At 43.6% G+C, this 27,268-nt stretch overlaps 1 protein-coding gene and 1 long non-coding RNA gene across 16 annotated transcripts in view; one reads left to right on the forward strand and one right to left on the reverse strand.

Annotated features, from left to right (window-relative positions):
• Nucleotides 1–278: 278 nt before the first annotated feature.
• LOC107976809 (uncharacterized) lies at nucleotides 279–10,272 on the reverse strand. The gene is made up of 4 exons (XR_001721070.3): nucleotides 9,928–10,272; nucleotides 7,181–7,275; nucleotides 6,432–6,608; nucleotides 279–467 (listed from the first exon to the last, which is right to left on the reverse strand). It is a non-coding gene; the product is annotated as an uncharacterized LOC107976809 (long non-coding RNA).
• IPP (intracisternal A particle-promoted polypeptide) overlaps nucleotides 10,118–27,268 on the forward strand; it is a 59,360-nt gene continuing 42,209 nt past the window's right edge. For 3 of the 15 annotated variants that reach the window (XR_010154021.1, XR_010154019.1, XM_054682621.2), the window contains exons 1-4: nucleotides 10,468–10,581; nucleotides 11,896–12,013; nucleotides 14,427–14,768; nucleotides 19,256–19,687. Coding sequence is in view for 9 of the 15 variants with exons in the window: in XM_054682621.2 (XP_054538596.1) it covers nucleotides 14,477–14,768; nucleotides 19,256–19,687 (724 nt within the window). In the remaining 6 variants the exon portion in view is untranslated. Of the gene's footprint in view, nucleotides 11,576–11,895; nucleotides 12,014–14,426; nucleotides 14,769–19,255; nucleotides 19,688–27,268 lie in introns of all 15 variants that reach the window. The other 12 variants (XR_010154020.1, XR_008547389.2, XM_054682625.2 and 9 more) reach the window with 8 other exon arrangements.

Raw genomic sequence — 27,268 nt, forward strand, 5'->3', positions numbered from 1 at the left:
TGACAGAGTGAGACTCCGTCTTCAAAAAAAAGAAAAAAAGAAAGAAACCTCCAGTGGGAAAAGGGGAGGTTGAACCTTTAGGATATGGGAGTGCAAGAAATCTCTAATACAAGAGATTGAGCCTCATCAGCCCCCAGGATGGGAAATACCCCAAGTAAGACAGGGACTATAAAAGGCCAAGCAGACAATAAAATTCCCCCGACAGGCCCCTAGGCCTTATGTTAAAATACTGCAAGGATAATGAAAGGACCAAACACAAGAAAAGACAACAAATGATAAAGTATTGCTGTTTTATTTGGACTAAGGAACCCATCCTCAGACCTTTGGTCTTTTGGCCAAAGTTTGGGTTGAACAAGGACTGGATATGCCAACTCCTGATCCAATATGTCAATGATAAAAGTCCAGTTTCTCAAGAGGAGATAGATTATGCTCTATGTTGGAGACAAGGACCTCTCCTTCTCTATCCCCTAAAGGACGAAAAAGCAAAGCCAAACTTAAAATCCCCCAAAGACGACCTAGCTAAGTCATATCCCATATCTAAAGATGCATGGGATCCTCTAGACCACCTTCTCCCGCCTAACCCTCTGCCCCAAGCTGAACACTCAGCCCTTCCCCTGCTTACCCCTCTGCCCCAAGCTGAACACTCAGTCCCTCCCCCATATAACCCTGCCCCATGGGCCTTGACACCCCACACCCCCATTGGACAGCCACCCGAACATGCCCCTTCCTCAGGAAAGTTCCAACGGGAAATAGAACAATGCCAAGGGATATTCAAAACTTTCGTTTCCCCTCTTCCTCAAAGAAGTGTGCCCCAACTCTTTTTCCCTTAAGGGAAATACCACCAGGAGGAGGGGATATTGGCTTCATAAATGCCCCCTTAACCAGTTCAGAGGTTAGAAATCTAAAGAAAAGGAACTCAAACCAGTTAGATGACTCTTTTGGAGTCGCAGATCAAATTTACCAATTTCTGGGGCCACAACTGTACACTTGGGCTGAAGTAATGTCTATTCTAGGTATTCTTTTCTTAGGAAAGAACCATGATCCACAGGGCCGCTGTGATAGTCTAGGAGCACAAGCACCCCTCTTGTCAAAATGTCCTTGCAGTGGAGCATAAATTCCCAGCCCAGGATCCTCAATGGAATAATAACAGTGCGGCCCACCAAGAAAACATGAGAGATCTCAGAGATATGATAATTAAAGGGATTTGGGAAGCCATTCCTCAAACCCAAGATATTTCCCGAGCATTTAATATACAACAAGGGAAAGATGAAGGACCCATGGAATTCTTGAACAGATTTAAGGAACAGATAAGGAAATATGCAAGTTTGGACATAGAGGATCCAATGGGACAAGGGATGTTAAAGCTCCACTTTGTCACCAATAGTTGGCCAGACATTACAAAGAAATTATAAAAAACAGAATATTGGAAAGACCGTCCCATAGAAGAACTTTTAAGAGAGGCCCAAGAGGTATATGTATGAAGGGATGAGGAAAGGCAGAAGCAAGATGCAAAAATTATGCTGTACACCCTACAACAGGGAACTCTTCAACAGGGAGCCCAGGGAACTAGAACTTGTAAACCTTCTAAGTACCCTGGCTGCCAGACCCTATACAGGAAGCAAAGGGATGAAAACCAAGAGTCAGGGAACAGGGAGGGGAAGAAGGGAAAACAGATGTTTCAGGTGTGGAAAGCCAGGACATTCTAAGAGGAAATGTCCCAAATGGGAGAGGGAAAAGAAAGTCCTTCCACTCATGACATTTGAAGAAGAATAGGGGGGTCAGGGGCTCTACATCTTCCATCTCGTGTCCCACCAAGAACCCTTGATAAGTTTAACAGTGGGACCCAAATCGGAGATAGTCACTTTCTTAGTAGATTCGGGAGCGGCTTGCTTCCTGCTATGTTTTCTCCCATCAGGTTTAGCCTGGTCAGCAGAAGACCATACTGTCTCAGGAGTTAAAGGGGAGGGTTCAGGGCAAAAACTCTAGAGGAAACCGAAGTCAAATATAAGAATAAGTTGGTTACTACTAAGTTCTTGTTAATTCCTGAAGCAGGAACTAATTTATTAGGAAGGGACTTAATGTTAAGATTAGGCATAGGCCTATATGTTAATCAGGAAAAGCTCCTTACTTCCTTAAACCTGCTCACCACTTCAGAAGAAAGCCACATCCATCCCAACATATGGTCGAAGGAAGGAAATCGAGGAAAGCTACGGGTTACTCCAATCCATGTCAAATTAAAAACTCCTGGGGAAGTAGTGAGAAGAGAACAATACTCTATTCCCTTGGAAGCCAGGATAGGTTTAAAACCTCTAATTGAAAGCCTTGTCCATGACGGACTCCTTAAACCCTGTATGTCCCCTTATAACACTGTAAGGAAGCCAGATGGGTCATACTGGCTAGTGCAAGATCTCCGGGCTATTAATCAAATAGTTCAGACCACCCACACTGTTGTTCCCAATCCTTACGCCAATGTCAGTAGAATCCCTCACAACCACCAGCGGTTCACGGTGATAGATTTAAAAGACGCCTTTTGGGCTTGCCTTTTAGCAGAGGACAGCCAGGACATGTTTGCCTTTGAGTGGGAGGACCCTCACTCCTGTCAAAAACAGCAGTACCAATGGACAGTCTTGCCCCAAGGGTTTACAAAGTCCCCAAATCTATTTGGTCAAATTTTAGAACAAGTCTTGGAAACTTCTCCCTGCCTTCATCCATATGCCAATATGTAGATGACCTGCTCATTTCAGGAGATAACAAGGATCAAGTAACAGCAATTTCAGTTAACTTCCTAAATTTCCTGAGGGAACAAGGGTTACAGGTCTCAAAGAACAAACTTCAAGTCGTAGGACCTGAGGTAAAATATCTAGGACACCTAATCAGCAAAGGTAAGCAAAAGATAGAGCCCAAACGAATTGAAGATATCATATCTTTGCCTTTACCCGAAACAAAGCAGGAACTAAGGAAATTCTTAGGATTGGTCAGATATTGTCATCTGTGGATTGACTCTTATGCCTTAAAAACAAAGCCCCTATATAAAAACTCACTCAAGAAGAAGCAGACCTGCTCCTTTGGACCCTATCAGAGATCCAATAGGTAAAATAATTAAAACACCTGCTTGTAACTGCCCCCATTCTAGCCTTGCCCTCCTTAGAACAGCCATTCCACCTTTTTGTTAATGTAAGCAAAGGAGTGGCCTTAGGGGTACTCACCCAAAAACACAGAGGCCACGGGCAGCCCATAGCCTTCCTGTCAAAAATCCTTGACCCAGTAACCTGTGGATGGCCCGAATGTGTCCAATCCATAGCAGCAACTCCCTTGCTAACAGAAGAAAGCAGGAAAATAACCTTTGGAGGAAACCTCATCATAAGTGTCCCTCATCAAGTGAGAACCGTTCTTAATCAGAAGTCAGGGAGATGGCTCATTGACTCAAGAATTTTAAAATATGAAGCTATCTTATTAGAGAGGGATAACCTAACACTAACCACTGACAATTCACTCAACCCCACTGCTTTCCTAACAGGAAATCCAAACCAGGAAGAACCTGAGCATAAATGCTTAGATTTAATCAGTTATCAAACTAGAGTCAGAGTGGATCTAAGTGAAACCCCTTTCCAAATAGAGGGTCATCTCTTTACAGATGGCTCCTCCTAGGTCATTGAAGCAAAAAGGCACAATGGGTACTCCATAGTTGGTGGGGAAACCCTCACAGAGGTAGAGTCAGGAAGACTGCCAAATAACTGGTTTGCCCAAACATGTTAACTCTTTGCATTAAACCAAGCCTTAAAATCCCTGCAGAATCAGGAAGGAACTATTTACATTGACTCCAAGTATGCCTTCTGAGTAGTCCATACTTTTGGAAAGATCTGGATTGAACAAGGCCTCATCGATAGTAAGGGCCAAGATTTGGTCCCCAAGGAATTAATCATGCAAGTATTAGAAAATCTTCAGCTGCCGGAAGAGATTGCGGTTGTCCATGTCCCACAACACCAACACCAAAAGAACTCATCTTTTGAAAGCTGGGGAAATAACCTCGCAGATCAAGTAGCTAAGCAAGCTGCCTCTTCCCAAGTGGCACCCATTTTCCATCTAACTTCTTCTCTTCCCCCTCCAGCTGCAATCCCCATCTTCTCCCACGCAGACCAAGAGAAACTAAAGAAAATAGGAGCTAAGGAGAGCCCAAAGGGCAAGTGGGTACTAACAGATGGAAGGGAAATTCTGTCTAAACCCCTCATGAGGGAAGTATTGTCACAGCTTTATCAAGGAACTCACTGGGGTCCTCGAGCTATATGCAATGCAGCCCTTAGGGTCTATGGGTGTGTAGGGATATATACCCTCGATAGGCAAGTGGCGGATGGTTGCATAGTGTGCAGAAAAACTAATAAGCAAACCCTAAAGAGGCAAGCCTCCCGGGGGAAGAAACCCAGGGCTGAGGCCGTTCTAAAGCGTCCAAGTTGACCATACTGAAATGCCCCCAATAGGCTGTCTCAAGTATTTGCTAGTCATAGTAGACTAGCATCCACTGGGTAGAAGCCATCCCCTTCCCAAGCACAATAGCCAGCAATGTAGTCAAAGCCCTGTTGGAACATATCACACCCAGGTTTGGACTAATAGAGAACATTGATTCAGACAATGGGACCCACTTTACTGCACACATCATTAAGGGGCTAACCCAAGCAACAGGAATAAAATGGGAATATCATACTCCCTGGCACTTCCCCTCACCAGGGAGGGTAGAAAGAATGAATCAAACTCTAAAAAATCACCTAACCAGGCCAGGTGCGGTGTAATCCCAGCTTCTCAGGAGGCTGAGGCAAGAAGAATTGCTTGAGACTGGGAGACAGAGGTTACAGTGAGCCGAGATCGTGCCACTGCACTCCAGCCTGGCCAACAGAGTGAGACTCTGTCTCAAAAAAAAAAAAAAAAAAAATCACCTAACCAAATTAATCTAGGAAACCCAGTTACCATGGACAAAATGCCTTCCCATGGCCTTACTAAGAATCCAAACTGTCCCTTGAAAAGATCTTGGCCTGTCCCCTTATGAAATGCTCTGCGGGCTGCCTTATCTAAATTCCACTACTGACCTTCCCACATTTGAAACAAAAGGTCAGCTTCTCAAAAACTGTATACTTGGTCTGTCTTCCACCCTTTCCTCCCTCAGGACTCAAGGCCTCCTAGCGCAAACTCCACCCCTCGAATTCCCAGTTCACCAACACCAGCCCGGAGATCACGTCCTTATCAAAAGTTGAAAGAGGGAAAGCTCAAACCAACCTGGGAGGGACCTTATCTAGCACTCCTAACCACTGAAACAGCAATCCCAACAGCTGAAAAAGGATGGACCCACAACACTTGAGTAAAAAAGGCCCCACCCCTTGGAGAGTCATGGATTTTCACTCCAGGACCTACGTCTCCAAACTAACATTCAAAAGGGTTTAATCTGTCATTTTCTTCTGCCTTTAGCTACCCAAGGACATCTTATCATCAGTGTAACCCAATCACCCTCCCCCCAAACAATTATATTCAATGCCTGTCTTGTCATGCCCTGTGGGGATCTCCAAAGTCAAAGATAGCTAGCCTCTTCAGAAAAGTACCTTTGTCCCTCTAGGATAAATTACACTGCCTACAAAACTAACTCTTGCACTGAATGGGCACGAACTTAGCATTAATGGTTTTGCTATACTTGGGGAGATGTTATATGGACTACTAAGTATCAGGGCTGGACCTCCTCAGAGGGTTGCACCGCCCTAAATCCTACCTCCACTTCATCAAAGGAACCACCCTCTCTAGTTGCCAATCTTACCATTGCAACCCAGTACTTATCTTTATTAATACCCCTACCTCCACCAACCCTACATCCACTTTAGAGTGCTTTTATGGCCTAGGAGCAGATGTCACTGGAAAGGACCCTATAGGCTTCTTTGAAACGCGCTTTGTTCCTCCTCCTCCATCTTCCACCATTACCCCCTCCCCAAACCCACAAAATCAAACCATTTCTGTCTTCATGCCCAATGACAAAACCAAAGTAGCTACAGTAGAAGTCAAGGACTTAAACCAAACCATAGCCATAGAAACCGGGTATCAAGATGTAAATGCCTGGCTGAAATGGATTAAATATTCTGTTGACACACTAAATAAAAGCAATTGTTATGCTTGTGCAACGGGCAGGCCAGAAATCCAAATTGTTCCCCTCCCACTCGGATGGGCCAACCAACCCGGCATGGACTGTATGGTAGCTCTCTTCTAGCACCCCACAGCTTGAGGAAACAAGTCATGTGCCACTCTTTCACTACTTTTCCCAAAGGTCAGGAGCCCTATGGGACAGCCCCCAAGGGCCATTCAACTTCCAGCTCTTGATGCCAATTTTACCTCATGTCTCTCATGGCAAGGGGAAAATTTGACATTCCTTGGAAACATAATAGGATGTAGTGACACTAAACTTTTTCAAACTTTTTTCAATCAGTCGGCCCTATCCATCCCTGAGTGGATGTGTGGTGGTATTGTGGGGGACCAATATTGGGTACACTGCCAAACGACTGGAGTGGCACTTGCGCTCTGATCCAATTGGCCATCCCTTTCACCTTGGCATTTCATCAACCAGACAGGAAGCAGGTAACCTGAAGAAAAAGAGAAGTCCCAATTAACAGGTCCTTTGACCCCCACGTTTACATAGACAGCATTGGGGTCCTGCCAGGGGTACCAAATGAATTCAACACTTGAAACCAAATAGCTGCTGGGATCGAGTCTATCTTATTCTGGTGGTACACTATAAATAAAAATGTAGACTGGATAAATTATATATACTACAATCAGCAGCAATTCATCAATTATACCAGAGATGCCATAAAAGGAATAGCTGAACAATTAGGCCCTACCAGCCAGATGGCCTGGGAAAATAGAATAGCGCTTGACATGATGTTAGCCAAAAAAGGCGGAGTCTGTGTCATGATTGGGGTCCAGTGTTGTACTTTTATCTCTAATAATACACCACCCGATGGGACAATCTCAAAAACCTTACAAGGCCTTACCACCCCAGCAAATGAATTAGCCGAAAACTCTGGAATAGAAGATCCCTTTATGGGCCTGATGGAAAGGTGGTTTGGAAAATGGAAAGGACTCATGACCTCAATCATTACCTCCCTTGCAATTGTTACAGGTGTACTCATCCTTGTGGGCTGCTGTATCATACCTTATATTCGTGGGTTAACCCAAAGGCTCATAGAAGCAGCTCTCACAAAATCCTCCCCTACGTCTCCCCCTCTGTACTCAGATAAGTTCTTGCTCCTAGATAATCAAGAAGAACAACAAAGCCAAATCCTGTTGAAGAAATCTGAAGAGGAAGAGCTATAGAACAGAAGAGGGGAAATTGTTGGGACAACTAAGTGCCTCTTCAAAGACTCAACTTTCTGCTCATAAGTTGTAAAAGTTGTAAATCAATCCTACCTGCCCCCCTTCTTCTTCTTTTTGCAAATTGTGCGTTTACCATATTTGGAAAAGTTTAAGTCTTAGCCAATCAGGATCAGCTTAGATTGTGCAGTCCAACCCCAGTCAATAGGGGAAGGACACAAAAACAGGAACTGCATTAGGATTAAAAACTCCTTCCCTCCTTTGTTTGGTGTGCTCTTGTGATTTTAACAGGCGCAAGCAGTACCGTCCTGCAGAAGTAAAGGTGCCTTACTGAGAAATTTTCTGTCTAAGTGTGGGTTTCTTTTGGCTACGCCAAGCACTTGTTTCCAATAAATTTGGGGGCTCGTCTGGGATCCTGTTCTCCTTCGGCAGGGGCTAGCGATTATCTTTTATGGGGAGACGCATCCCACTGCCTCACTGTGGTATCTCCAAATACCATTACATTGGAGGCTAGGGCTTCAACATGTAAATTATGGGGAGGACACAATTTAGTCTATAGCAGCCTATAAGCATTTTTTTTTTTCTCGAGACAAAGTCTTGCTGTTTTGCCCAGGCTGGAGTGCAGTGGCATGATCTCAGTTCACTGCAATCTCTGCCTCCCAGGTCCAAGCAATTCTAAAGTTAACATTTTATTCGGGAGGCAAGAATTGCAATTCAAAGCATATACACAGACTGGGTGTTCTTGGGTTCACTTTGAGGTTTTACAAAAAGGAGAAATGTTACATATGGCTTTGAAAGAAAGTTCATTGGCACTAGGAAAGTTTTAGGTTGCTGGCAAGCTCTGATTGGTGAGTGACTGCCGTGGGTAAAACTAGTCCTTTGAGGCTGGGCTCAGTGGCTCATAGCCTGTAATCCCAGGACTTTGGGAGGTTTAGGTGAGTGGATCACTTAAGCCTGGGAGTTCAAGGCCAGCCTGGCAACATGATGAAACCCTGTCTCTACAAAAAAGACAAAAATTAACTGGGCTTGCTGGTATGCAGCTGTAGTTCCAACTATTTGGGAAGCTAAAGTGGGAGGATTGATTGAGCCCAGGAGGTCAAGGCTGCAGTGAGCCCCGCCCCAATCACACCACTGCACTTCAGCCTGGGTGACAGAGAGAGAGACCCTGTCAAAAACAAAACAACAACCAACAACAACAACAAAAACCACCAAAAAACCAAACTAGTCTTTGAGTCATGGCAGTTTGTTTCAATAGCTATTGGGTAAAGCTGGTTTCAGGTTACAACAGGCAGTTTCAGCAGACAGGGTTGCAGAGAATTACATTCTTTGAGCAATGAAATGTGCCCTCAGTGTTTCCCCTCCCACCATTTTCGTTGGGTATGAGAAGAATGGCCCAATTTGTATGCTTAACTTTCACAAGTGTAATCCAGAGTAAGTCATGAAATTGATTTTAGTAGTGCTGAAGTATAATTTTCTGAAAAGTAAAATCATGACTGTCTTACAAACATAAAAAAAAAGTATCAAATATTTTATTTATCTCATTAACTTATAAGGGAGCCAGTAAGATGTTTAGGAATGTAGCATGAATTTGCTAAGAATCAGGAATGTTTAAATGAATTTGCTGAGAAGGGTAAAAATGGCTTAATACGCTACAGGTCAATAAAACAATGTTTTGGTGTATCTTTTCTACAGATGGGCAAGAATTATTTTAAGTACTACCAGTTTTCTGGTGAAAGAGTTTAGTCAGTAGAAAGTCAGAGCTCCCTATGGATGCAAATCCATCCAGCCTTACACTGAAAGGGCACACAGAATTCTCTTTTCCTCATTTCCAAGTCTTTGACAATGTTTGCTGACAATAGGTCCCTGTTAGCAGTTTTTGGTAATGAAGTAGAAAAGAAGAAATAAAAATTTAGTGCACTGCGGGTCGTAAGTGTAAACATAGTTTTGTGAAGATTTTGTTTCAGGCCAGGCACGGTGGCTCACACCTCCCAGCACTTTGGGAGGCCAAGGCGGGCGGATCACTTGAGCCCAGGAGTTGGAGACCAGCCTGGTCAACATGGCGAAATCTTGTCTCTACTAAAAATACAAAAAATTAGCCTGGCGGTGGTGGCACAGGCCTGTAGTCCCAGCTACTCAGGAGGCCGAGGTGGGAGGACTACCAGAGCCCAGGAAGTCGAGGCTGCAGTGAGCCGAGATGGCACCACTGCACTCCAGCCTGGGCGACAAAGCCAGGCCCTGTCTCATAAAAAGAGAAAGAAATACACTTTGGGAGGCCGAGTCGGGCGGATCACCTGAGGTGGGGAGTTTGAGACCAGCCTGACCAATATGGAGAAACTCAGCCTGCACTAAAAATACAAAATTAGCCGGGCATGGTGGCGCATGCCTGCAATCCCAGCTACTTGAGAGGCTGAGGCAGGAGAATCGCTTGAACCCAGGAGGCGGAGGTTGCGGTGAGCCAAGATCCGGCCATTGCATTCATTCTAGCCTGGGCAACAAGAGCGAAATTCCGTCTCAAAAAATAAAAAAATAAAAATAAAAATAAAGAAATGAGATTTTGTGTTAGATATATACTTCTATATATATACTCACAAGTATGTGGTATTGAGTTTGATGTAAAATATTTTTGTTCACCGTAGGCTGGGATCAAAACAGTTTGAAAGCCACTAATGTGACACATGAGGGTCAACAGTGAAAAAAACTGGACTTTTGAGTTCTTCCTTCCCCAAAATAAGTATCCCTTCAGTGCCAGGCTCAGTCATGCAGACTCAGAAACCGATTCGAGAGAACGGTAGAGAAGCACCGTGCCAGGTGTTCGGCTCGTCTCTGCTTAACTGAGATCCGCGGCCTTCTTGGGACACCACAAGAATCAGAGTGCAAGCGGAATGGAAAGGGCGAGCCAGCCGGCCCCAGCAGGCAGAAGCAGAGGCTTGCAGCTAGGCTGTTGATCCTTGGGGAAGCAAGCCCAAGCCCTGGGCCCCATCAGTGGGCACTGAGAGGCGCCAGCGGCCCAGTCTCCCGCGAGCGGAAGAACCTCGCGCACGCGCAGTGAAAACCCAGGGCCCGCGAAGCGTCAGAAGTCCCTTCCCACTGCCCGGCTTCGCCTCCAGTTCTCGGGGAACTGTACGGCCCAGTCACTCCCGCCTCGTCACCCCCGCCAGGTTTCCCCCGCCCTCTCCGGCCGGGGCTGGTCGCGACTGCGCGCGCAGGGCCTGAGCGGGCGCCGGAGGGAAGGGGAAGCGGCGGGTAAGGAGGGCCTGCGTTCGGGCGCGTCTGTGACGGGGTTGGGAACTTCCTCTTCTACTCCCTCCGGCTTTCCGGACCCCTGAGGACTGGAGTGAGAGAAGCCTCTAGAACTGTGTATTTCCTTGTCTTTCCTCCTGCCGCCGCAGGCCTTCCTCCGACAGTCTAAGTGTCGCTCTCCCCAGACCTTCTCGTCCGGACCGCTCCTGCCTCCCCCGCCCCAACTGGGGAATCCTGAGGCTGTGTCCCCAGTCCCTCTGTTGTCGCCTCGTTTGTCTGAGATCCCTTCCCTGACCTTTAGGTAGCGCAGGAACGATTATTAGCTTTTAGTGTAGCAGCAGTTTAGGGCTAGCTCTCTAGGTCGGGCCCCCAACTCAAGCACAAAGAACCACGGGTGTTTTGACACTTGTTCCGGGGATTCTTTCTGACACCCCTTTGCTGAAGCAGTTTCCACATGTTCCCAGCAGTGAATTCAAAGCCAGCAAACATAGGTCCGCTTTAGTTCCTCTGGGCATTTCTACCGTTTCCTAATAATCTGCTTTTTTTTTTTTTGAGACAGTCTCGCCCCTTCTCCTAGGCTGGAATGCAGTGGTGCGATCACAACTCACTGCAGCCTCGACTTCTCAGGCTCTAGCGATCCTCTCACCTCAGCCTCCCAAGTAGCCGGAAGTACAGGCTTGCCCCATCACAGCCAGCTAACGTTAAAAAAATTTTTTTTGCGGGTGTGGGGGGGCTCGCTGTGTTGCCCAGGCTGGTCTTCAACTCTAGGACTCAAGTGATCCTCCCGCCAGGGCATCCCAAAGTGCTGGGGTTACAGGTGTGAGCCACCTTGCCCAGTCAACAATCTGCTTTTCAAGTTTGGGGCACGTGAGGCATGCAACGTCACAGAATTGTGCTCTTTTCCTTTGGAAATATGGTCACTCCACATGCCACCTTTTGGGATGACGTTCCTACTCCACTGACAGTGGGATGGTATCAGCAGTTACTGAGAAGCATGGTAACAGACTAGTATTTCTGTTGTCTGCCACCCGAATGGATATTCAGTCAACTCTTTCTTGTAGCAGGAGGCAGCATTTTAGCTCAGTGGCTGTGCTTGATGCCTTGAAGTAGGGGACAGAGGAGGTACCTTGTAATTAAACCACTAGGGTTCAAAATGTGCTGACAGAAATGTAAAACAGAAAAGGCCTGACAGTCATGTCATGTTGATAATAGTTCCAGGTCACATTTCTGTGTAGGGCCAAATACATGGTTTCTCCGCCCCCACCCCCTTTTTTTCCTTTTTTTTTTTTTTTGTGACGGAGTCTCTCTGTTGCCCAGGCTGGAATGCAGTGGCTCCATCTCCACTCACTGCAACCTCTGCCTCCCAGGTTCAAGCGATTCTCCTGCCTCAGCCGCCCACGTCACTGGGATTACAGGCGCCCACCACCATGACTGGGTAATTTTTTGTATTTTTTAGTAGAGATGGGGTCACCATGTTGGCCAGGCTGGTCCTGAACGCCTGACCTCTGGTGATCCACCCGCCTCAGCCTTCCAAAGTGCTGGGATTAAAGGCATGAGTCACTGCACCTGCTTTTTGTTGTTGTTGTTGTTGTTGTTGTTGTTGTTGTTGTTGAGACAGGGTCTTGCTCTGTTGTCCAGGCTGGAGTGCAGTGGCACCATCTCAGCTCACTGCAGCCTGGACTTCCCTGGCTCAGGTGGTCTTCCCACCTCAGCCCTCCCTGAGTAGCTGGGACTACAGGCCTGTGCTATCATGCCTGGCTAATTTTTTTGTATTTTTAGTAGAGACAGGGTTTAGCCATGTTGCCCAGACTGGTCTCAAACTCCTGGACTCAAGCGATCTGCCTGCCTCAGCCTCCTAAAAATCTGGGCTTACAGGTATGAGCCACTGTGCCCAGCCCCTTTCACCCTCTTTAAAAAATTTATTTTTCACTTCAATTTGGGTGACAGAGTGAGACCCTGTCCCCCAAAATAGATATTTTTTAAATTGGCACATAAGAATTGTTTTATATTTACATTTATGAGGTACAGTGTGATATTTTGATACATGTATATAATGTATAATTATCAAATCAGGGTAATTAGCATATTCATCACCTCAAACACTGCTTGCTATTATATGCTAGTTATATGTAATATGTTGATATTCTGTAGATGGTGATATGAAGTTTTAGCAGCTACCTTCGAATCTCTCAATCAAATTTCTCAATAAGTTAATTCCTAGAAAGTGATGATAATCAGCCTTGTTATTTTGACTTTGATAAGTTTAAATGCTATAAACGTAACCATTTTTTTCTAACATCAGCCCACACTATGTCTTATTACCCATTGTCATTGATACCTAAATTACAAAATCTTAGTCATCTTAAATTTCCCTGTGCTATTCCATATGTCTTATATTACAGGATCTCATGGGTTTTTTTGTTTGTTTGTTTGTTTTTTGAGACAGAGTCTTGCTCTGTCACCCAGGCTGGAGAATGGAGGGCAGTGGTGTGATCTCAGCTCACTGCAACCTCCATCTCCTGGGCTCAGGCGATTCTTGTGCCTCAGCCTCCCAAGTAGCTGGGATTATAGCCCTGATCCACCACGCCTGGCTAATTTTTATATTTTTAGAAGAGACGGGGTTTTGTCATGTTGGTCAGGTTGGTCTCGAACTCCTGGATTCAAGTGATCCTCACGCCTCAGCATCCCAATGTGCTGGGATTACAGGCGTGAGCCACTGTGCCCAGCAGTTTCTTTATTTAAAAAGTAATTTAGAACGTGTCCGGTGGCCTAATAATTCCTATGCAGTGTGATATGGTGGAACAGTCCTGGATTTAGAGTAAGAAGGCCTGGATTCAGATACTGAGACTGTCATACTAACATTGTATCCTTGGGGAAACTTTGAGCTTCAGTTTCCTTTTCTCTCATTTTAGATAAGATTATCTTTTCTTCTCACCTCTTAATTATTGTGAGAGTTACCATTGACATAATATGTGGAGAAGCTAAAAGTTAAAAAAAAAAAACCCAACCTAAGCTATTGTTATTTCTCCTTGTTCTCATTCATTTCACAAACATTGGAAACCTAACATATGTTATATACTGGTGCTAAAGCTATGAAAGATAGTACCTGCCCTTAAAGGGCTGTCTTTCAAGGAGCTCTGAGTGTGTGTGTGTGTGTGTGTGTGTGTGTGTGTGTGTGTGTGCGCGCGCGCGCATGCGCGCACTAGGAGTAGGGTGGTAGGGTATTTGATAAGGTAGACCTGTGCTATAGAATGTAAAACCAATAAGCTTAGGGTGAGCAACAAACTCAGATGAGTTTGGGACCATGTTTCCACAATTCCAGAGGAGCAATGAGGAAAGGTTCCTGGAGGAAGTTATATTTGAACAGAGTCTTAAATTATAACAAGAATCCCGAAGGGCTTTGTGTGCTACGGGAAGTGTACACATTGAATGATTTTAAGCAGTTAGACTGATCACAACTGCTTTTCCAAAGTTGCTGTTGTCTGTGATGTGTGCTCTGTGATGTGTGCTTTGTTAACTTTCTGTCTTTGTGCTTTATTATTTTTTTTTTTTACTCCATCAAGAAGTGTCCTCTCCTCATACCTTAATATTAACTGTTTATCTTTCAGTTCTAGTGCAGGTCCCATTTCTTGTGTGAAGCATTCTCCAATTATTTTAGCTTCCCTACTTATTTCATTCTCTGAAACCATATTAGAAATAGTAATAGTACCACACTTTAGTCCTTATTTGTTTTATGTTTGTTTTATGTCCTTAAGTAGATTTTAAGTATAGAGAATGCTTCTTATGTGTGAATAGAAAGCATGTTAAAAAAATTTTGTTGCTTGATCTCTTTGTATTTTGTTTTTCAGGGTAGTAACAGATTATGGGCAACAGTCCTTTTAATTAATCTACCATCATCATGGCTAATGAGGACTGTCCCAAGGCTGCTGATAGTCCTTTTTCATCAGATAAACATGCCCAACTCATCTTGGCCCAAATCAATAAGATGAGAAATGGACAGCATTTCTGTGATGTGCAGCTGCAAGTTGGACAGGAAAGTTTTAAAGCTCATCGGCTGGTTTTGGCTGCCAGCAGTCCTTACTTTGCAGCTTTGTTCACTGGAGGAATGAAAGAGTCCTCAAAAGATGTTGTACCGATTCTAGGAATTGAAGCAGGAATCTTTCAGATACTTCTAGATTTCATTTACACAGGTATGTTACATGAGTCTGTTGCTTTGACTGAAGAATGATTCAATCACTCATGCACTAATGTGGAAATATAAATTGATCTAACTTATCTAGAAGGTAATTTAGCAACATGTTATTATGTGACTGAAAATTCATATCTTATGACCCGGTGCTCCTTTTCTAGGAATCTGAAGGAATTAATTAGTGATGCAGGCACATATTTACAAACCAGGATTTTATTGTAACATTATTATTATTATTTTATTATTATTATTTTTTTGAGATGGAGTCTCTCTCTGTCGCCCAAGCTGGAGTGCAGTGGGGCGATCTTGGCTCATGGCAACCTCTGCCTCCCAGGTTCAAGCGATTCTCCTGCCTCAGCCTCCTGAGTAGCTGGGACACAGGCGCATGCCACCACACCTGGCTAATTTTTTTTTTTTTTTTAATTTTTAGTAGAGACAGGATTTCACCGTGTTAGCCAGGATTGTCTCGATCTCCTGACCTCATGATCCGCCCGCCTTGGCCTCCCAAAGTGCTGGGATTACAGGCGTGAGCCACTGCGCCTGGCCTGTGACTTTATAGTAGTATATAATTGAATAAAATCTTGTCTCAGTAGGTTTTATGGCTAAATAAATTATGATACAGGTATAGATCTCACAAATGAGATCTAACAAATCTTAAAATATATGTATACTATTATGGAAGAATGTTTACAATATATAGAATTTTAAAAATCAGGATATAAATAAACCCCTATTTTGTTTGAAACACAACCCAAAAAAACTTATATGTATTTACACATGAGAAAGCAGCCAGAATGTTTGATAGCATTTATCTGTAGGTAATTTTTTTCCACAAAGTGTTTATAATCAGCATATGTTATTTTACTCAAAACTATCTCTTAAATGTTTTTGAAGAGTTTTAATAACATTAGAGAATGTACACAGGGGCACAGTGGTTCATGCCTGTAATCCCAGCACTTCAGGAGGCCAATGTGAGAGGATTGCTTGAGGTCAGGAGCTCAAGACTATGCAGGACAACATAGCAAGACCCCATTTCTAAAACAAAAAAAATTTTGTTCGAGACAGGGTCTCTCTCTGTTGTCTAGGCTGGAGTGCGGTGGTGCACTCACACTTCAATGCAGCCTTAATCTCCTGGGCTCAAGTAGTGCTACCATCTCACCACCCTGCATAGCTGTGACTACAGGTACGTGCCACCATGCCTGACTAATGTAAAACAAATTTTTTGTAGAGACAGGGTCTCACTACATTGCCCAGGCTAAAAAAAAAATTTTTTTTTTTTTTTTTTGAGACAGAGTCTCGCTCTGTCACCAGGCTGGAGTGTAGTGGCGTGGTCTCGGCTCACTGCAACTTCCGCCTCCCAGGTTCAAGTGATTCTCCTGCCTCAGCCTCCCGAGTAGCTGGGACTACAGGCGTGTGCCACCATGCCCAGCTAATTTTTATATTTTTAGTATAGACGGGGTTTCACCATGTTGGCCAGGATGGTCTTGATCTCTTGACTTCGTGATCCACCTGCCTCGGCCTCCCAAAGTACTGGGATTGCAGGCGTGAGCCACTACGCCTAGCCAAAAAAAATTTTTTTTTAATTAGCTGGGTGTGTGGCTTGTGTCTTTAGTCCCAGCTAAAGGGAAGCTGATGTGGGAGGATCCAGGAGTTTGAGGCTGCAGAGAGCTATGATCAAGCTGCTGCACCCTGGACTGGGAGACAGAGTGAGACCCCATCTCTGAATAAAATAAAACAACTGGAATGATGAAGAGGGGAGTAGGGGAAGGGGAAAGAAAGAGAAGGCACACCAAAACGATGTATAGTCTTACAGGATATGCAATAAATATGCATAGAAAAAAGATTTGAAAGGCTGAGATGGGATGAACACTTGAGCCCAGGATGCTGCGGCTTCAGTGAGTGATGATCATGCTACTACACTCCAGCCTGGGCAACAGAACAAGACACTGTCTCAAAAAGAGAGAGAGAAAAACTATGTGAAGAAAGACACTACAGTGTTAATACAATGTATGTCTGTGTATGGAAAAATATGTTTTTCATTTTAGTTTTTCTGTCTTAAAGTTCTTTTTCCACAGTGAATATATATTACTCTTTTTTTTTTTTTTTTGGTGACGGGATTTCACTTTGTCACCCAGGCTGGAGTATAGTGGCACAATCTTGGCTCACTGCAACGTCTGCCTCCCAGTTTCAAGCGATTCTCCTGCTTCAGCCTCCCAAGTAGCTGGGATTATAGGCTTGCACTAACATGCCCAGCTAATTTTTGTATTTTTTTTTTTAGTAGAGACGGGTTTTCACCATGTTGGCCCGGCTGGTCTCAAACTCCTGACCTCAAGTGATCCACTCACCTCAGCTTCCTAAAGTTCTGGGATTACAGGGGAGAGCCACTGTGCCCAGCCTCTTTTATTTTTTATTTTGTGAGACAGAGTCTTGCTTTGTCACCCACACTGGAATGCAGTGGCAAGATCATTGCAGCTTGACCTCCTGGGCTCAAGCTATCCTCCCACCTCAGCCTCCTGAGTACCTGTAGGACCACAACACACACCACCATGCCTGGCTAATTTTTAAATTTTTTTTGTAGAGATTATGTCTGGCTATGTTGCCCAGACTGGTCTCAAACTCCTAGGCTCTAGCAATCCTCCCACCTCAGCCTCCCTAGTAGCTGAGACTACAGGCGCACATGCTACCACACCTGGCTAATTTTTTTTTTTTGAGGCGGAGTCTTGCTGGGCTTAGTGGCGCACACCTGTAGTCCCAGCTACTCAGGAGGCTGAGCCAGGAGAATTGCTTGAACCTGGGAGGCAGAGGTTGCAGTGAGCAGAGACCATGCCACTCACTGTACTCTAGCCTGGGCAACAGAGCAAGACCCTGTCTCAGAAAAAAAAAAAAAAAAAAAAAAAAAAAAAAAGATGGGTGTGGTGGCTCACGCCTGTAATCCCAGCACTTTGGGAGGCTGAGGTGGGTGGATCACCTGAGGCCAGGAGTTCGAGACCAGCCTGACCAACATGGTGAAACCTCGTCCCTACTGAAAATACAAAAATTAGCTGGTTGTGGTGGTACGCATCTGTAATCCTGGCTACTTAGGAGGCTGAGGCAGGAAAATCACTTGAACCCAGGAGGTGTTGGTTGTAGTGGGCCGAGGATGCACCACTATACTCCAACCTGGGTGACATAGTGAGACTCTGTCTCGAAAAAAATAAAAAAATAAAAAAAAGAAAGTGAAGCCCTTGGAAAAGAAAGTGGTATACGTAGTTAAGTATTTAATAGTTTCTCTTATGTTATAGATTATTGGTTATTCCTAATATTAAAAACTAGCATTGTGTATAATCCCGGCACTTTGGGAGGCTGAGGTGGGTGGATTGCTTGAGCCCAGGAGTTTGAGATCAGCCTGGGCAATGCGGCGAAACCCTGTCTCTAAAAAAAAACCACAGAAAATTAGCCGATCATGGTGGTGAGTGTCTGTAGTACCAGCTACTCGGGAGGTTGAGGTGGGAGGCTCACCTGAGCGTGGGAGGCAGAGGTTGCAGTGGGCCAAGATTGCGCCACTGCACTCCAGCCTGGACAACAGAATGAGACACTGTCTCAAAACAAGCACAAACAAAAAATGAACATTATATGGCGTTTTATCATAATTGAAGATAGAGACCTTGTCTTACTCTCCCCAGTGCCTCAGTAAATGTCTGTTACATGCATATAACCTTATGTTAAAAGCATAGACTTTATTTGTTGTTGTTGCTGTTGTTGTTTGTTTTTTTTCTTTCCAACTTTTAGGTTCAAGAGGTACATATGCGGGTTTGTTCCATGGGTAAATTGTGTGTCTTGGGGGCTTGGTATGTAGATAATTTTGTCCCCCAGTTAATCAGTATAATACCTGATAGGTAGTTTTTCAATCTTTACCCTCCTCCTACCCTCCACTCTCAAGTAGGCCCGAATGTGTATCCATGTCTTCTTGGTGTCCATGTGTATGCAATGTTTAGCTCCCATTTATGAGTGAGAACATATGATATTTGGTTTTCTGTACTTGTGTTAATTTGCTTAGAATCATGGCCTCCAGCTCCATCTGTGTTGCTGTAAAGCATATGATTTCCTTCTTTTTTATGGCAAAAGCATGGACTTTGATGTCAACCCCTACCTTGCAACTTGCTTTACCATGCAACTTGTGGACAAGTGACTTAAACTTTGATTCTGTTTCTTTAATACGAAAATAAGAAAAATAATAATATCTACCACATGGGATTATAATAAGGGTTAAATTAGCATATAAAGCAATTAATACTGCACCTGGTTCATTGTAAGTTTTTCATAAATGTGTTGGGTATCGTTATCATTTAAATTTTGTGCTCTTTACTCAAATCCTTGATTGCCTTTTTTAGTGTCTGTCTACTCTGCAGGCATCAAACTATCAGTGAAATCAAGTATAATACTTTTTGAATATGGTAAGCCAATGTTTGTTTTTATTTTATTGGCCATTTTGTCTTCCTACTTCTCTAGGTATAGTGAACATAGGTGTAAATAATGTCCAGGAGTTGATTATTGCAGCAGACATGCTACAGTTGACTGAAGTTGTTCATCTTTGCTGTGAATTTCTGAAAGGACAAATTGATCCACTGAACTGCATTGGAATTTTTCAGTTCTCTGAGCAAATTGCCTGCCATGATCTCTTGGAATTCTCAGAAAACTACATTCATGTCCATTTCTTGGAGGTTCATAGTGGAGAAGAGTTCCTGGCACTTACGAAAGATCAGCTGATCAAAATTTTGCGAAGTGAAGAGCTTAGCATTGAGGATGAATACCAGGTCTTCTTAGCTGCAATGCAATGGATTCTGAAAGATTTGGGAAAAAGAAGAAAACATGTGGTGGAAGTGCTAGACCCAATTCGATTCCCTTTATTACCTCCTCAGAGACTTTTAAAGTATATAGAAGGTAACTTTTTTGCTATATATCGAATTAGTTGATTAATTATCCAGTGATGTGTTCTCTGAAATGTGGGAGAGTGTTTTCATTTTTTGGTTCAGTAACAGACATTTATTGAATGATTACTCTTTTTTTTTCTTTTTTTAAAATGTATTGAATGATTATGTAAGATACAACTTTTGTGTTTTGTGGGTGGGCAGTAGTATTTTAATATTTCTACCCACTATTTTTATCAAAATCTTTCTTGAGATTGATTACTAAGGCAGATTAGTGTTATAGATAAAAATTACTGACAGAGCTACTAACATACCACTGCTGTTGACAGAACCAATTATTTCAGTTAAGATTTCCTAGGGGAGGGTCAGCCCCCTGCCCGGCCAGCCGCCCCGTCCGGGAGGGAGGTGGGGGGCTCAGCCCCCCGCCTGGCCAGCCGCCCCGTCCGGGAGAGAGGTGGGGGGCTCAGCCCCCTGCCCGGCCAGCCGCCCCGTCCGGGAGGGAGGTGGGAGGGTCAGCCCCCCGCCCGGCCAGCCCGTCCGCGAGGGAGGTGGGGGGGTCAGCCCCCTGCCCGGCCAGCCGCCCCGTCCAGGAGGGACGTGGGGGTTTCAGCCCCCCGCCCGGCCAGCCGCCCCGTCCGGGAGGTGAGGGGCGCCTCTGCCCGGCTGCCCCTACTGGGAAGTGAGGAGCCCCTCTGCCCGGCCACCACCCCGTCTGGGAGGTGTACCCAACAGCTCATTGAGAACGGGCCATGATGACAATGGCGGTTTTGTGGAATAGAAAAGGGGGAAAGGTGGGGAAAAGATTGAGAAATCGGATGGTTGCTGTGTCTGTGTAGAAAGAGGTAGACATGGGAGACTTTTCATTTTGTTCTGTGCTAAGAAAAATTCTTCTGCCTTGGGATCCTGTTGATCTATGACCTTACCCCCAACCCTGTGCTCTCTGAAACATGGGCCGTGTCCACTCAGGGTTAAATGGATTAAGGGCGGTGCAAGATGTGCTTTGTTAAACAGATGCTTGAAGGCAGCAGGCTTCACCACTCCCTAATCTCAAGTACCCAGGGACACAAACACTGCGGAAGGCCTCAGGGTCCTCTGCCTAGGAAAACCAGAGACCTTTGTTCACTTGTTTATCTGCTGACCTTCCCTCCACTATTGTCCTACGACCCTGCCAAATCCCCCTCTGCGAGAAACACCCAAGAATGATCAATTAAAAAAAAAAAAAAAAAAAAGATTTCCTCTTGCTACTCTGAAAAATTAAGCAAAACCTAACACTTGGAGAAAATGCATACACTAAAACTCAATGAATCCTATAAATCCTTTCATTATAAAATAAATTTGGTATTGATATACAATTATGGCCTCTGAGTAGCCTTTGAATCATCTTTAGATTCTAAACTTAATTCTGAAAATATGTTTTACCATAGTATAAAATAGTTTTTATGTTTATATTAGAAAAATGATGTTTAAATTTATTTCTAAGAATTACTTTAGGCCAGGTGCAATGGTTCACGCCTATAATTCTGGCACTTTAGCAGGCCAAGGCAGGCAGATCGCTTTAGCACAAGAATTCAAGACCAGCCTGGGCAACATGGTGAAACCCTGTCTCTACAAAAAAAAAAAAAAAAAAAAAAAAAAAAAGGCAAAAAATTAGCCCAGCACGGTGGCATGCACTTATAGTCACTGCTACCTGGGAGGCTGAGGTGGGAGGATCACCTGAGTCCAGGAGGTCAAGGCTACAGTGAGCCAGGATTGTGCCATTGCTCTCCAGCCTACTTTAGACCTGGTTTTGAGATTTGAAGTTTTTACTCTTGTCATGCACTGAAAGATTAGGTTGCTATTGAATTACAAATGATTTTATTACAAGTTAAATACACTACTAAGCATTAACGGTATAATTCTGTAAATACATAATTTAAAATAATGAGTTATTAGTTTTTCTCCACTCTTAGCAATGTTAACATAATTTTGTAGGTTTTTCTGAGTGATATCTTGTTTTACTACAGATATAGTTGATTGTTATTTGCAGTAGTTATGTTGTATAAGTCTGCTGCAAACACGGAATTAGCAAATACTGAACAATTGCTCCTAGGGGAAATACAGGTTTAGGTTCCTGCAAGCCTGTAGTCACAACATTTTTGTCACATAGTCAATAGAGCCTTGTTTTATATAGATTTTTTTCTTGTTCTGTTTTTTTTTTTTTTTTTGAGATGGAGTCTTGCTCTGTCACCCAGGCTGGAGTGCAGTGGCACAATCTCGGCTCACTGCAAGCTCCGCCTCCTGGGTTCACACCATTCTCCTGCCTCAGCCTCCCAAGTAGCTGGGACTACAGGCGCCCGCCACCATGCCTGGATAATTTTTTGTATTTTTAGTAGAGACAGGGTTTCACCGTGTTAGCCAGGATGGTCTTGATCTCCTGACCTCGTGATCCACCCGCCTCGGCCTCCCAAAGTGCTGGGATTGTAGGTGTGAGCCACCACGCCCGGCCTATATAGGTTTTTGTCTAAAACCACCTTATTTAATATATATTATTGATTCATTAACAATGAACTCATGGCCACCAGTCTATAACTCATCCCTGAATGAAACTCTATCTAACATAGGTATTTTCTCTGTAAGGCACTTCATAGCTTTCTTGCACTTAGGGACACTAGGTAACAACTGAACATTATGGTTAGGGGCCATTTTAAACAGCAAAATTACCAACAAAAAGCACAAAAATGCAAAAAAAAAAAAAAAATGACACTAAATAGACTGTGGAAAAGGATACTTGTTTATAGCATAAGAGCTGAAATGAGAAGACAGAGTGAAACTTTGACCTCACCCAGAAAGTACATGTAGGGTGATTTAAATTTTTTGCCACTCTGTGCATGTCTGTGAATGACTGCAAAAGAACAAGTGCAGTAGTCCCCCTTTATCCATGGGGGATACATTCTAAGAAACCCCCAGTGGATGCCTGAAACTGTAGGTGATAATGAACCTAATGTACATTATGTTTTTTCCTATAAATACATACCTATGATAAAGTTTAATTTATAAATTAGAGACAGTAAGAGATTAATAATAGCTAATAATAAAGTAGAACAATTATGTTCATATTTGTAATAAGTTATGTGGATGTACTTTATCTTAAAATATCTTATTATACTGTCCTTACCCTTCTGGTGATGATATGAGATGATAAAGTACCTATGTGATAAGATGAAATGAGGTGAATGACCTAGGCATTGTGTTACAGTGTTAGGCTGTTAATCAAAACTAATGTAAAACTTAAGAACTGTGTATTTCTGGGCCAGGCACGGTGGCTCATGCCTGTAATCCCCACACTTTGGGAGGATGAGGTGGGCAGATCACTTGAGCCTAGGAGTTCAAGACCAGCCTGGGCAACATGGTGAAACCTGTGTCTACAAAAAATAGAAAAATTGGCTGGGGATGGTGGCATGTGCTTGTAGACCCAGCTATTCATGGGGCTGAGGTGGGAAGGTCACTTGAACCCAGGAAGCTGAGGCTGCAGTGAGCCAAGATCGTACCACTGTACTCCAGCCTGGGTGGCAGAGCCAGACCCTGTCTCAAAAAAAAAAAAAAAAAAAAGAGAATTGTTTATTTCTGGAATTTCCACTTAATATTTTGGAAATATTAATGGGTAATTGAAATCATGGAAAGTAAAACCGCAGATAAGGGGACTACTATATTAATTTTGGGGTTACAAATACATTTTAGCAAGTAGGTATATTCACAAATAAGGAATACATCTTATTCCTTATTTAATTGTGTATAGGAATACACTATTTAAATGTTTAAACAAGGGAGAGAAATTATCCAGACACACATTGGCATGAATCAGGTGAGAATTTAGGAGTGGGACAAAAGCTTTCATGACTGAGTTGGTTTTTCCAAGTGTAGCAGACACAGAGTACTAACAGAAATTTCTTCTGCTAGGAGCAAGGCAGTGTCCCCTAGAAATGGGACATGTTTTCCTACAGCTTTTTCTTTTTTTTTTTTTTTTTGAGATGGAGTCTCGCTCTGTCGCCCAGGCTGGAGTGCAGTGGCGCGATCTCGGCTCACTGCAACCTCCGCCTCACGGGTTCATGCCGTTCTCCTGCCTCAGCCTTCCGCGTAGCTGGGACTACGGGCGCCCGCCACCACGCCCGGCTAATTTTTTTTTTTTGTATTTTTAGTAGAGACGGGGTTTCACCATGTTAGCCAGGATGGTCTCGATCTCCTGACCTCGTGATCCACCCGCCTTGGCCTCCCAAAGTGCTGGGATTACAGTCATGAGCCACCGCGCCCGCTTCCTACAGCCTTTTAAAATTGTAATTTATAATTTAAAATTAGACACAGTGAGAGTGTCTAATTCAAGTCCGGAAGTGTTTTTTAAGCATGCCCAGTAGTTATCATCTAGTGGTATTTCAGTGAAGGAAAATACTGCAAAGATCAAGGGAGAAGTAAATTGATTTTTTTTTAAGGCAACCATAATATTTTTCAACTTTGAAATTTTTCCTCTTTGATCATATTGGAGAAAATATAAGCAACTTGTGTAGAAAAATGAGACTATAAAATTCAGAGGGAGCAAAATCTTAAATGGTTAAGTTATATTACATGAAATGTGTAGATTTTTTTCCATAGTATATATATTATTGTACTTACAACTGAAATAATTTAGGCAATTTAATATTATTAGATATTTGATTATATGTCTGTTTCTTATATTTTAGAGAATGATTTTACTTATCTTTAAATGGAATATGCTTATTATAAAAAGTTTAGGTAATACAGAAATATAAAAACAACAATAGGCTTGGCGTGGTGGTCACAACTGTAATTCCAACACTTTGGGAGGCCAAGGCGGGATGATCACTTGAGACCAGGAGTTTGAGACTAGCCTGGGCTGAATATAGTGAGACCCTGTCTCTACAAAAAAAAATTTTTTTTTTTTTTTTGAGATGGAGTCTCGCTCTGTCACTGAAGCTAGAACGCAGTGGTGTGATTTCGGCTCACTGCAACCTCCGCCTCCTGGGTTCAAGTGATTCTCCTGCCTCAGCCTCCCCAGTAGCTGGGACTGCAGGCCTGTGCCACCACGCCCGGATAATTTTTTGTATTTTTAGTAGAGACAGGGTTTCACCGTGTTAGCCAGGATGGTCTTGATCTCCTGACCTCATGATCCACCCTCCTTGGCCTCCCAAAGTGCTGGGATTACAGGCGTGAGACACCGCGCCTGGCCTACAAAAAATTTTTTTTAAAAAATTAGCCAGGCATGGCCTGGTGTGGTGGCTCATGCCTGTAATCCCAGCACTTTGGGAGGCCGAGGCGGGTGGATCACGAGGTCAGGAAATCAAGACAATCCTGGCTAACAGGGTGAAACCCCATCTCTACTAAAACTACAAAAAGTTAGTTGGGTGTGGTGTCACGCATCTGTAGTCCCAGCTACTCGAGAGGCTGAGGCAGGAGAATTGCTTGAACCAAGGAGGCAGAGGTGGCAGTGAGCCAAGATCGCACCACTGCACTCCAGCCTGGCGACAGACCAAGACTCTATCTCACAAAAAAAAAAAAAAAAAAAAAAAATAGCCAGGTCTGGTGGTGCTTGCATATAGTCCCAGCTAGGAGGATCAATTGAGCCAAGGAGGTCGAGGCTGCAGTGAGCTGTGATCATGCCACTTCACTCCAGCCTGGGTTAGAGAATGAGACCCTGTCTCAAAAAAAAAAAAAAAAAAAAAGTAAAATTAAATCAATAAAAAATAAAATAAAAAGATAAAAAATAAAGCAAGACCTTGTTTCTACAAAAGAAAAACATTTAAAATTAGTTGCTGGGTGTGGTGTCTCATGCCTTTAATCCCAGCACTTTGGGAGGCAGAGGCAGGTGGATCCCTTGAGGTCAGGAGTTCGAGACCAGCCTGGCCAATATGGTGAAACTCTGTCTCTACTAAAAATACAAAAATTAGCTGGGCGTGGTGGCATGTGCCTGTAGTCCCTGCTACTCTGGAGGCTGAGGAAGGAGAATCACTTGAACCCAGGAGGTTGAGGTTACAGTGAGCCGAGATCGCACCACTGCACTGGAGCCTGGGTTACAAAGCAAGACTCCATCTCAAAATAAAAGCAAATAAAATTAGGCTGGGCACAGTGGCTCACGCCTGTAATCCCAGCACTTTGGGAGGCCAAGGCAGGCAGATCACCTGAGGTCAGGAGTTCTAGACCAGCCTGGCCAACATGGTGAAATCCTGTCTCTACTAAAAATACAAAAATTAGCTGGGTGTGGTGGCACACACCTGTAGTCCCAGCTACTTGGGAGGCTGAGGCAGGAGAATTGCTTGAACCTGGGAGGTGGAGGTTGGTATGAGCTGAGTTTGTGCCACTGCACTCCCACCTGGCAACAGAGCAGGACTCTGTCTCAAAGAAAAATAAATAGCCAGGTGTGGTGGTGCATGTCTGTATTCCCAGCCACTCAGGAGGCTGAGGCAGGAGAATTGCTTGAACCCAGGAGGCAGAGGTTGCAGTGAGCCGAGATCTCACCACTGCGCTCCAGCCTGGGCGATAGAGTGAGATTCTGTATCTAAATAAATAAATAAGTAAATAATTTAAAATTACCCTGGCATGGTGGTGCCTACTAGTAGTCCCAGCTACTTGGTGGGAGGCTGACGGGGGAGGATCACTTGAGCTCAGGAGTTTGAGGCTGCAGTGTGCTATGACTGTGCCAGTGCACTCCAGCCTGAGCAACAGAGCAAGACTCTTGTCTCAAAGAAAAAAAAACAAGGAAGAAAAGAATAAAAATAAAAATAATTTTATACGTATTATTTATAATACAAAAAATTTACCTAAATCTTGCTATAAGTTAACAAAAGAAGAAACTGAAGTAATAACTAATTTCAGATTTATGTTCCCTTGTCCCAAGAAATATTTATTCTAAAAGGTTCATGTAGAATTAAGGACAAAAGATGAAAATCATTAAAAGAATCATAGTTTCAAATTGTATTTCAATTTTAAACAGTATCAACTTTTTGCTAAGAAAAATTAGGTAATTAGCATTTTTATTTTTCTTTCCACTCCTTTTTTTGTGTCAAGGTGTATAGCCCTTATTTATATATATATTTGTAGTCATGATTCCCCTAGCTCTGTCCTTTTAGTTTTGAATTTAAATGGATTTGATGTTCTCTACCAGCTTTTTGACCATGGTCTTTTCATTGATGATTTTTTTTAATATGCATTGTTTTGGTTGGCTGGATTTCATCATCAAGTGCTTTTTTAAAGAAAGCCTCATGATTACTGTGTTTCCTGAATTCCTTCATATTTGAGAATTTCTATGTGTTGCTTTTTAAATTTCACACCAATTTGGGTGGGCGTAATACTGTTTTTTTTTTTTTGAGACGGAGTCTTACTCAGTCTCCCAGGCTGGAATGCAATGGCGTGATCTCGGCTCACTACAACCTCCGCCTCCCGGGTTCAATCGATTCTCCTGCCTCAGCCTCCCGAGTAGCTGGGATTACAGATGCCCACCACCACACCCGACTAATTTTTGTATTTTTAGTAGAGACGGGGTTTCGCCATATTGGCCAGGCTGGTTTTGAACTCCTGACCTCAGGTGATCCGCCTGCCTCGGCCTCCC

The sequence above is a fragment of the Pan troglodytes genome, chromosome 1, assembly GCF_028858775.2.
Source record: "Pan troglodytes isolate AG18354 chromosome 1, NHGRI_mPanTro3-v2.0_pri, whole genome shotgun sequence".
Classification (NCBI taxonomy): Eukaryota; Metazoa; Chordata; class Mammalia; order Primates; family Hominidae; genus Pan; species Pan troglodytes.